At 28.6% G+C, this 11,214-nt stretch overlaps 1 protein-coding gene across 1 annotated transcript; it reads right to left on the reverse strand.

Moving 5' to 3' along the window:
* Positions 1–220: 220 nt before the first annotated feature.
* LOC107443543 (U1 small nuclear ribonucleoprotein C) lies at positions 221–7,994 on the reverse strand. Its single transcript, XM_016057461.4, has 4 exons — positions 7,869–7,994; positions 7,657–7,752; positions 6,062–6,193; positions 221–481 (listed from the first exon to the last, which is right to left on the reverse strand). Exons 1-4 carry the CDS (start codon positions 7,903–7,905, stop codon positions 390–392), a joined length of 357 nt encoding a protein of 118 aa, XP_015912947.3. The 5' UTR covers positions 7,906–7,994; the 3' UTR covers positions 221–389.
* Between the last annotated feature and the right edge of the window lie 3,220 nt (positions 7,995–11,214).

The raw sequence follows: 11,214 nt of genomic DNA on the forward strand, positions 1-11,214 counted from the left end.
AAATGGTAATTATCAAGCATAAATGAGAACTTATGATAGAAAAAAATAAGAGTACTAGTAAATTCAGAATAATGTCTCATTAGTGGCCACTGGCAAAAATGTTACTGGGACACGGTTAAGCAATGAAATGTTTAGATTATCCCCAAGTATTATAACTATTGTAAAATAAAATACAAACAACTTATTAAATACCTCTACAGAAAACAGACTTTCACAAATATCATACTGAAAAAGCATCAAGACCTTTATTCTTCCGTCATACACTTATTTTTTCTTATCAAACAAAACAAAAAAAAATCATAGAATGATTGTTGCAATGAGTATGATAAAATATATATGAGCGATAAATGTATTAAAAAGACATTCATATGTTACATCTGTACAACATTCTAAGGTGGAATCATTAAAGGAGCTCTCATTGTGGGTCCTGCCATTGGCCCAACAGGCATCACAGAGGCAATTCCAACAGGTGGCCTCATACCTATATTGGAAGAAAAAAATTAAAGTTACAATATATAATTCTTTACAGGAAAGGTGGTCGAAATTAAATACAGTAAAACCTTGATCAATTATTTCTTATGGAACCATTCATTGTGAATAGATACGAGAAAACAACAAATGCATGTCCACATAAAATATAAAATATTTATTTCAAAAGTTTGGCTTTTCAAAAATATTTACTATGTCAAAAATATGAATTAGCACATTTATTTAAAATATTCGGAAATTTCAGACCGAACACACTCTCTTACCCTCAGCACCATAGGCGTAGCGTAAGGGGGTGGAGATACTTTTTGTTAATTGAGAACTGTTCATTTATTTTAAGTTTTATTTATACATTGGTTTTTCATATGTACGGATATTTACTTAAAAACGTATGAATAAAACTTAACATAAATGAACAGTTTTCTAAAAACAAAAATCCTGCCTCCTCATGCTACGCCCATGCTCAGCACCCGCAATACATTTTCAACTTTTGTAACAGATTGCAGTTAACTTTCTGTAAGTTTGTGCGATAATATAAAAAGTTCCTCATTGTTTCAATGGATTCTAGGCCTTGTACAAATATTGTTCTCTGGTTATGGTTCCTATTCACTGTCTTCCTCGCTATTATTTAACACTTCTTCAATCACATTTCTTGAATTGACAAAAAAAGTTTTAATAGTGATTGACTAGTTAGTGATTTAAAAGGGCATTATTACAAGAATAGAATGTGCCAGAAAAGTGCTCTCAGTCTATCAAAAAACTGACACTTAAGTATACAGTAAACTACTGATTATCCGGTTTGCAAATTATCCACGCTTCACTATTTCTTTTCTTTTTCTTTTGCAATGATGAACAATATAGAATCTAGAATTGAAAATAGATGCATAGAGATATAACTATTTAAAGAGTTTTGAGAACAACATACAAGCAAACATTCATGTTCGTTGCCCAGGTGCTCACAATTAATCAAATAATGGGTTGACATATAAACATTATAGTTTCAAGTGCAATACCTAAGTAAAAAGGGGCATTAAAAGGGTGAAAACACAATCATAAAGAGGATGACAACATAGGGTATGATTTACAGCTGCCAACTATAAATGCAGAATGAAGTTCAAATTTCAATGAATAGATTCGGCACCAAAGCATTTTTTCTACTAGATCGTATTGTTATTATTCAAAGCAATGATATTGATAGCAAGAATAGAAAGTTAGTTTTTTCCATCTTGCCTTCGTATGATAAATGGACATGAATTATCCTGTCATTTATTTAGTTAATATGTAACATATTCCTGGAACTTATACTTTATTTTAATCTGTTAAAAAATTGATAACTAACATGCAAGGGTGGTCCTCACACAACACTTATACCCCTAAAAGGAAAAGTTACACATTTGTTTAACTGCCAACTTTTAATCCTTTCCATTATGATTTTTCCCAGTGGTATTAAAAAGGAATTAAAATTTCAATTTTAAGCAAAAAATACGTTGTTTTTGAAAAAGCTTAAGCTGACAACTATGATAATAATACATATTAATATATATGCTTAATGTTTTTAAGAATATTGGTAATCAAAATTATTTAAACATTAAGTTTATAAAAGAAAAATTAATAAATATTTACTACCACTTTAAATATGAAAATAAAATTTTACGCCAAATGCGTAAAAGTGCGTATGCACTTGTTACCAATAAGAGTTTCTGAAAATCATGTATGTGCAGTAACTCTTTGCAAGAACCAATTTTTGTGTTAACATTGTTTTGTGTGTTCTTTTTCCAACAGCGCATGAACTTCCAAGTTATAAGTCTGTTTGTGCCTGTTTTTATTCAGCATCCTGCTCTCCAACACGAAGAAACAAGAAAAAATTGGCAGGCTTTTTCATACAGAAAGAAATAAAAAAAAAATTATAAGTAGAAAATGTGAATAAAACTGCCAATAGATATTGAAATTTATCATTTACATTACAAATATTTGCTGATGGGTGCATTACTTAAGCGTTTTATGGATCATCCGTGAACTAGCTTATTCGCTCTGCTTTGGACTCTCAATTCCGCGGATAATTGAGAGTTTATTTGTACTTTCTTTTCTCAGGGGTCTGTCTAGGTTTTTCTGAGAGGGGCCCAATTTTGTGAAAATTTAAATGTAGTTTGTGAAAAATTAAAAAATATATTAAAAAATTAACACAAAAATATGGATTTATAGTTTCTTACGGGATGCAAAAATAAGATTTTAAGAAAAAGTATTCTGTGAAACTACCATTTTTCCTAAAGTTAAATTAGAGAAGGTTCCGCTAAACGGTAGTAAATTTGGCCTGAACAGACCCCTGTTTATTTTTTTAATATTCACTGCAAACAACAAAACTTCATAACTCCTTGCAAAAGAGGAAAAATATTTTTAATATACTAATATGAAAATTTCCCCAAATAAGAAATCTCAACTAAGATATCATAATAATTATGGCTAAATTATAATACTTAGCACCTCAGTCGCTTCAAGAAATCCANAAATTTTAATCCTTTCCATTATGATTTTTCCTAGTGGTATTAAAAAGGCATTAAAATTTCAATTTTAAGCAAAAAATACGTTGTTTTTGAAAAAGCTTAAGCCGACAACTATGATAATAACACATATTAATATATATGCTTAATGTTTTTAAGAATATTGGTGATTAAAATTATTTAAAAATTAAGTTTATAAAAGAAAAATTAGTATATATTTACTACCACTTTAAATATGAAAATAAAATTTTACACCAAATGTGTAAAAGTTGGCAGGTATGCATTTGTTACCAATAAGAGTTTCTGAAAATCGTGTATGTGCAGTAACTCTTTGCAAGAACTAATTTTTGTGTTAACATTGTTTTGTGTGTTCTTTTTCCAACAGCGCATGAACTCCCAAGTTAAAAGTCTGTTTGTGCCTGTTTTAATTCAGCATCCTGCTCTCCAACACGAAGAAACAAGAAAAAACTTGCAGGCTTTTTCATACAGAAAGAAATTTAAAAAAAATTATAAGTAGAAAATGTGAAGAAAACTGCCAATAGATATTGAAATTTATCATTTACATTAAAAATATTTGCTGATGGGTGCATTTCTTAAGCGATTTACGGATCATCCGTGAATTAGCTTATTCGCTCTGCTTTGGACTCTCAATTCCGCGGATAATTGAGAGTTTATTGTACTTTCTTTTCTCAGGGGTCTGCCTAGGTTTTTCTGAGAGGGGCCCATTTTGTGAAAATTTAAACGTAGTTTGTGAAAAATTAAAAAATATATTAAAAAATTAACACAAAAATATGGATTTATAGTTTCTTATGGGATGCAAAAATAAGATTTTAAGAAAAAGTATTCTGTGAAACTACCATTTTTCCTAAAGTTAAATTAGAGAAGGTTCCGCTAAACGGTAGTAAATTTGGCCTGAACAGACCCCTGTTTATTTTTTTAATATTCACTGCAAACAACAAAACTTCATAACTCCTTGCAAAAGAGGAAAAATATTTTTAATATACTAATATGAAAATTTCCCCAAATAAGAAATCTCAACTAAGATATCATAATAATTATGGCTAAATTATAATACTTAGCACCTCAGTCGCTTCAAGAAATCCAATACATTTCACGAAAAACAAATGTCATGATAAACTGCAGTATAATGCCTAACAGACGCTCCACAGGTAATTCAAGTGTTTTGGAAGTCAGTAAAATACAAAAACTACATAACACTATAATCTAAAAACTTAAAGCCACTTAAATAAATAATCTTTTTTAATGTTATAAAAATCTTAATACATAATTGTGATTATAAATAGAACTTACTTTAGATAGTTATTTAAACATTCTTTAATAAGTTTAAAAATGGAGAGTTCTGAATAAAAAAAATTGGACATTTCAGAGTAAGAAAGAAAAGCTTTAAACTCAGTACTGTAAATGTGGTTGACTTTATCTTTAAACAAAAATACTCTTTCATATAAATTAGGAAGCAATAAACTGAGTAAATGATCCACTTAGAAAGGGATCTTTTACAGAAATTTTCCCACTTTAAGAAAATTTTATAAGATAAGCTAAGATCATGAGCATTTTCAATTGAGTAAAAAAAATAAATTAAATGAAGTGAATTTTTAAAGAAAGAGCATATTCTCTGCTCACACTGTATGATTTATATTCGGAACTATATGATACGGCATTGATTAAACAAGCGTATTGTTGAAAACATTAGCAACACAAAATTCCTACTTATAAACAGAATTTGAAAAACATATTTTGTTTTTCTTTTTTAAATAACTTAACCCACCTGGGTTTATTATTATTTGGGTTTTTACTAATAACCCAAACTTATGTTCTCTAAAAAATATATAAAATTGTTATGGCTGAGACCTTAACGAGATTGCAAGGTTTGCTTCAAACATGAAATTTAAATACTTGGAAACTATTCATAACATGTTTTGTTGCAAAGTGACAATTATTTGGAAGTTTAGATTACAACACTATTATTTTTATTTCTTAATGAGAAACAGATTGTTAAAATAGAAAAATATTATATTTACCCTATTAAAATACCTCCAAATTTCCTATTGCATTAACACTAGTCCAAAGTCTATTGGAATAAAATTCAAACTTAATCATTCTTTAGATTACCATTGCAACTTAATATAAAATTTTGCTTTTTAAATTCCTATTCTACTTTTGATTACAGTAAATTTAGTTAAATGTTTTTCGCAGGATTGTTTAGTGAGATTGTGCAAAATTGATACCTAATAATAGTTTTGAATTCATTATTTGCATTGATTGCATAGATAACTTTATACTTTCACAATTTCAGTGATACTAAGGAAAAATTTAATGAAAAAATACCAATACGTATTCAAAAACGTAATGACGAGCCTATTTTATCCCTCTGGCTACCAATGGAACTCATTTGTCCCAACAAAAGTTTAAAAATTACAAATGGGTACTCGAAAAGCACTTAGAAACTCATTGTAATATGTCCCAGTCGTAGAGTCGAACCAAGTATTCGTGTTTCATGTGTCAAATATCCCTTAGATGGCGCATAAGAGTTTCTTGCACGAAATAGTATTGTGACTTAGGGCTGGGATAGATATATCCCACTCATATTCTTCATTGGGATTGTTATGTCCATTCATATTTTCACAAATGAACATAGAAAAATAACTTGTTGTCCAATGTGTAATGTCGGGTTATGCAAAGATTGCTTTACCCTGTATCATACCATGTAAAAAAAAGTCCATATAATAAATTTTCAAGGAATGATAGATGTGCTTGTAGTAAGTCTATCACTACAGGTGGGACATATGTATCCCACCATTAAGTACAGCTAGGTCATATATGTCCCAACCTCTAAATTGATAACCACTTGTCAGAAAATTCCCAAATACTAAATTTGTGACCTATTTTGTCCTTTTGAATAATAAACGGGACAAAAAAATCATTTTTTAAAATTCATAGTGAAAGGGTTAAAATGGGTGACATTTTAACTTAGCGACTAAAAATTTTAACATTTGATCAAAATGTATCAACACATAAATATAACATTATTATATAAGATATACAAAATGATATCTTACCAGGCATCATCATATTGTGAGGACCAGGAGCTCCCATTACGGGCATTGGACCTCCCATTGGTGTGGGCATAGGTCCCATTGGAGGTGGACCCATGACCGGCATGCGTTGTCCAGGGGCAACCGGTCTTGGTCCTAGATACGAACAACAATTAAAAACTTCGATACATTTACGACAGAAATATAACAATCCTCTAAATATGCAAATTATTTAAAAGTATTAAAATTTTAAACTTTGAAACAATTATTTTTGAATAAAAACTGTTAAGATATCCTATATTTACTAGCAGTCACACAAAGAAGCATCCAATATAAGTTTTAAATCTAAAATCTTTAATAGAATTAATTACCAATCACTTCACAAAAAATCCAAAAAATTCCCTTTAACACATACAAAATAATAATAATAAAAAACTTAGGTATAGAAATTAAAAATGTCTAATTTGAAGATGCCCATTGCAAAAGTCTTTATAATATGTACTAAAGTCTATACTTGAAATGCTATGAAAAATGCACATTTGTGAAAAATGTAGAAAGATGAGATTTTTTATCACAATGAAACGAAAACAAATAAAAATAACTCACAACTATTTCAACAGCAGTAAGACTAGAAAATGGTTTGAAAATTTATCAAATCATTATAACATTAAACAACTTGAAAATCATAAAATATTGTCCCAGAAGACTTCATCAATGTACTATTACAAGGACCATTATTCCATTAAAATTTTTTTAAAAATAAAAGTAGTTGTCACACACATTGTTTGGTGATACTTAAAGAAAAGGCAACCTTTCAGAAAAACACCAAATACTATTTCCATCATAATAGATCTACTTTCTTTTATTTTTTTATTTTGACCATTATCAGTAGACAAAAAATGAAATATCCTTCAACATTTACTTAAGTCACTCTTGCAATTAGAAAAGTAACACAGAGCTTAAATTAGCTAGCTCAACAGCTATAAAAGATATGTTTCCTATTCGCAAATTTGTCTAATCCAAATAAAATAAAATAAAAAACAGTTTCGCTCTCAAAGCAAATAAGCTTGTTAAACATGATCGAAATTTAAAAAGGTTAATAGAATCAGAAGGAACTACAACAAAACTTTAATTAAATTGCGGCGGTCACTTTACTTTGATAAATAATTTATTATGGAATATAAATTATAGAATTTTCTAATGAAATGAATATTTTATGATATCATTGAGTTTAAAAAATTTGGAAAAAATATTGAAGAGTATAATTTGTTCCATTTCCGTTAAAGTATTTTTTATTCTTTAAAATTTAATAACTTTCCATTTAATGAAAATTTCAAAAATATATTAAAAATCCTTTGGTTAACAGCTTTATAGAAAATAATCAAGGTTAGATAAAATATTCTAAAATGTGTGAAATTATAATAACAACTGACTGGCAAAAAACTTTTTTTTAATCATTTCTAAATAAAATTTTTAAAACAATCCCACTCAGGTTTTTTTTAAGCAGAAGGGTGAGGAAATATCCTTGATATTTACAAATATTGACAATTTTATCACAATATAGCCAAATATTTACAAATTAAAATTTTTTTTTGAACAATAAAGCGTATTGATAATACCTTGAAGACCTGCAGGTGGTGGAATCATTACCCCAGCAGGCTTCCCTACATTGGGAAACTGTGCAGATTGAATCTTCCCTGCTTTGAATGCAGCAGCTAGAAAACAAACATGACTTTATAAAATCAAAGCTATAATACAGAATTATGATTATGTGAGAAAATTTAAAACAGAACTATAAAGCAAGAGACATATTTTTGAGAACTAAACGTACTTGTAGCATCAATTAAATATTGAGCTTGGTCCTCCATCCATTTCTGATAATAAAACTTTACATTATCCCGATGCTTTCTCCCATTGCAGTGTGTTTTACGCACTGAAGGCTGAAAAAAAAGTAAATATGAAAAGATTTATATTAAAAAAAAACTCTATAATATTTTAATCAAATTATCATCAAAACATTTTAAAAACACAACTGAAAAAATATACACAAGCAGTGAACATTAGTAAATCACAGAGGTAATGAAAGAATAAAAATGTAACACCAGGGCCGTAACTACGCCGGGGCAACCGGGACACCGACGGTCAAGGGAGGCCCCATATGAAGAGACCACATCATGTTTTTTCAAAATACAGTACTCTAATTATATATATGTAGGAAAGAAATTGTGTTAAGATAGAGTTGCTGAAAATTTTTCTTTTTTGTAATTACGTACCTACTATAACATAAAAGAAAGGGTAAAAAACGGTAGAACACCTTTTCGCGAATTATTTCCCTTTCTCAAAAGAACAAACACACTTTGCAGAGAAGAGGAAAGGCCACAGCTGCATGTAGTTGATTGTTAACACTTTTTGTATATTGCACTTCTGGTTTGCTTAGTTGTTTCCTCTACTATCTAGCGTCAGACCCAGTGGCGTGCCAACCAGGCGGAGGCAGAGGGCCCCTCTAAAATTTAAGTGATAGGGCAAACGATGCGCTTCGCCCCTCCTGAAATTTAGGCACTCACAAAAATAAAGTAAAATCAGTAATTTAGATTTTTTTTTTCAATTTTGAAGCTATTTTTGAAATAAGAAAACCTTAATATTCCATTAACATTTATGTGCTTTGCCTCTTCTGATATTTAGTTATTCGCCAAGACGAAGTCCATTAAAATAGGTAATTTTAGAGAAGAAAAAGAAAGCTATTCTTTCTCAGCTTTGAAGTTATATATCAAGTAGGAAACTTTATTTTGTTATAGGCGATTAATGTATTTTTTGACTTTTGGAAAAGTAAAATGAAAGTGGAAAAAATATTTTATTTCCAATTTTCGCTCTATTTTTTCTTCAGAAATAGTAATGAGGGGGCGAATATAGTGTTTCGCCCCTTTCGAAATTTCGAAGTGCTAAAAAATAATAGAAATTGGTAACTAAAAAAAATTTCATCTTTGAATCTATTTTCTAAATAGAAATTTTTTTCTTCTTCTGAAATAAAAGTGAGGGGGAAATTTGGACTTCTGAAATTTAGACATTAATAGAATAAAATCAAGTAAAGTAGGAGATTTTAGAAGAAAAAAATTGTAACATAATTTTAACATAACTTCGAAAATTTTTTCTTCTGATATAAAGTAAGGGGGACTAAAATGTATTTTGTATCTTCTGAAATTTAGACGTTTGAAATAATAAAGTCTAGTAAAATTGTTTTTAAAAAATAAAAAAAAAAAAAAAAGCTTTGAATCTATCTTCCAAAAAAAAAAAAAACTCTTTTTCCCCTCTAAAATTAAAGTGAGGGGGCGAAGAATATACTTCACCCCTTCTGAAATTCAGACATTTGCAGGAATAAAGTCAAGTAAAATTTATACTTAACTCTTATTTTCGACTTTAAAAGCTATTTTCCAAATTGAAAACTTTATTTTCCTCTGAAATTTAATTGAGATAGAAGATAATGTGCGCCACCCCTTCTGAAACTTGACATTCGCTACAATAAAGTAAAATAGAACTGAGAATTTCAGAAAAAGAAACTACTTTTTTTCCAATTTACTAGTTATTTTCCAAATTGAAGTAGAAATCCCCCACACAAGAAAAATACTTCTGCTTTGTTTAAATTTTTTTCTATATATTACGAATTTTAATTTATTAAAAAAATTTAAAACTAAAACACGAAAAGAGAAGAGGAGCACATCATAAAAAAACATAACAAGTGTTTAGAAAACTAAAATAAGTACCACTGTTTCGCGTCCTGAAAAATGCATCTTTTGACTGTGGGTGGTATGAAGGTTCTTCATACCACCCACAGAGTTGACCCACAGTTATCTGACTCCTCAAAAAATAATCTCCTTTTACACCATGGGAAAATGACCTTTTGCTTCTTTAAATTGCCTTATTCATTTTTATGATCCTGGGCTCTTTTGTGCTTTCATAAAATGTCATATATTTACAGTACCATCTATATGTCCCTTAAGTTGTCTTAAACTAGCAATTATCTAGATGTTCTAGGAAAATAGATGTAAGCTTTTAAGGGATCCAAGGGAATGACTCTTGTTGACATTTACTTAGGACATTTTGTCAAGAGATTTTTCTGAGACAAACGTAAAACGTTTCAGTTAAATTCCAGTTTTTAGCTCATTTAATTGCGTCATTTAAATTAACCATTTTTAATTCAGATATAAATTTTCTGTTAGCTTTTATTTTATTCAATTTTTGAAATTAAAATTTAACTTTAATTAAGAGTTATTGAAATTATTTGCAACTTCATTTTTTTCAAACATAAATCGTGATATCAACAATTCCCATTCTTAATAAAAATTTTCTTTGGAAAGCAGCAAAACCAAATGTAAATTTATTTATCAGGAGGTAAGTAAATGTTTGCATTAACTCATTTAATGCATTTAAATGTTATATTTATATACTATTCGAATTCTTTTATAAAAATGGTAACATAAAAATTGCTTTTTTTTATGTTCGTATATAAAATTTAATTTGTATAGTAAATACTTTAATTGATAATTTTACCGTTTATTGGGTGCATGGATTTTGTTCTTATTTTATATTTTTCAAATTATTAACACCTTTAAATTTTTTAAAATGGAACTTCGAATTTTTAGGGTTTTTAACAACTTTGTTTTCATTAAAAAGTGAAATGCAATCTTCATTTAATATAAAAAAATCATATTTAATTTAATAACGGAACGCATTTAATTTAATAAAAAAGCTATGAACATCAGCTTAGAAATCCGCAGCAATTAAAATTCATTTCCATGACAAACCATTAAAAATAATTTTTTTTAATTAGCAAATATGCTTTGAGTTTTTCTCATTTTTCTTTCATAAAAAAAACTATTACTCTTCGTCATAATTTTGTCATATATGATTTCATGGCGTCATGAATATATAGGCCAAATATTTAAAAAACGATTTTCTAGGGACCTGTCCATATTAGAGAAAGGCAACTTTGTTTTTGTTAATCGATGTATATAGAGAAACAATTTCTGAATATTTTTTCAATTAGGACTATAGATCAATTAGGAATATTTTTTCAATTAAAATGTGGGTACATGTGCAGATAGAAAAAAAAAGTCTACAATTTCCTTCAGTTTCCATAACGCGATCAAAAACTTTTAGATTTGAAACTAAAAAATAATTTT

Source organism: Parasteatoda tepidariorum, chromosome 6 (genome assembly GCF_043381705.1).
Source record: "Parasteatoda tepidariorum isolate YZ-2023 chromosome 6, CAS_Ptep_4.0, whole genome shotgun sequence".
Taxonomy (NCBI): Eukaryota; Metazoa; Arthropoda; class Arachnida; order Araneae; family Theridiidae; genus Parasteatoda; species Parasteatoda tepidariorum.

Bases quoted from the DNA above. Each gene is read 5' to 3' on its own strand.
- LOC107443543 (XM_016057461.4), bottom strand. From the start codon at position 7,905: ATGGAGGACCAAGCTCAATATTTAATTGATGCTACAA. The intron at 7,753-7,868 runs GTACGTTTAGTT...TTTGTTTTCTAG, and splicing joins ATATTTAATTGATGCTACAA to CTGCTGCATTCAAAGCAGGG. The intron at 6,194-7,656 runs GTATTATCAATA...GTTCGTATCTAG, and splicing joins ACCACCTGCAGGTCTTCAAG to GACCAAGACCGGTTGCCCCT.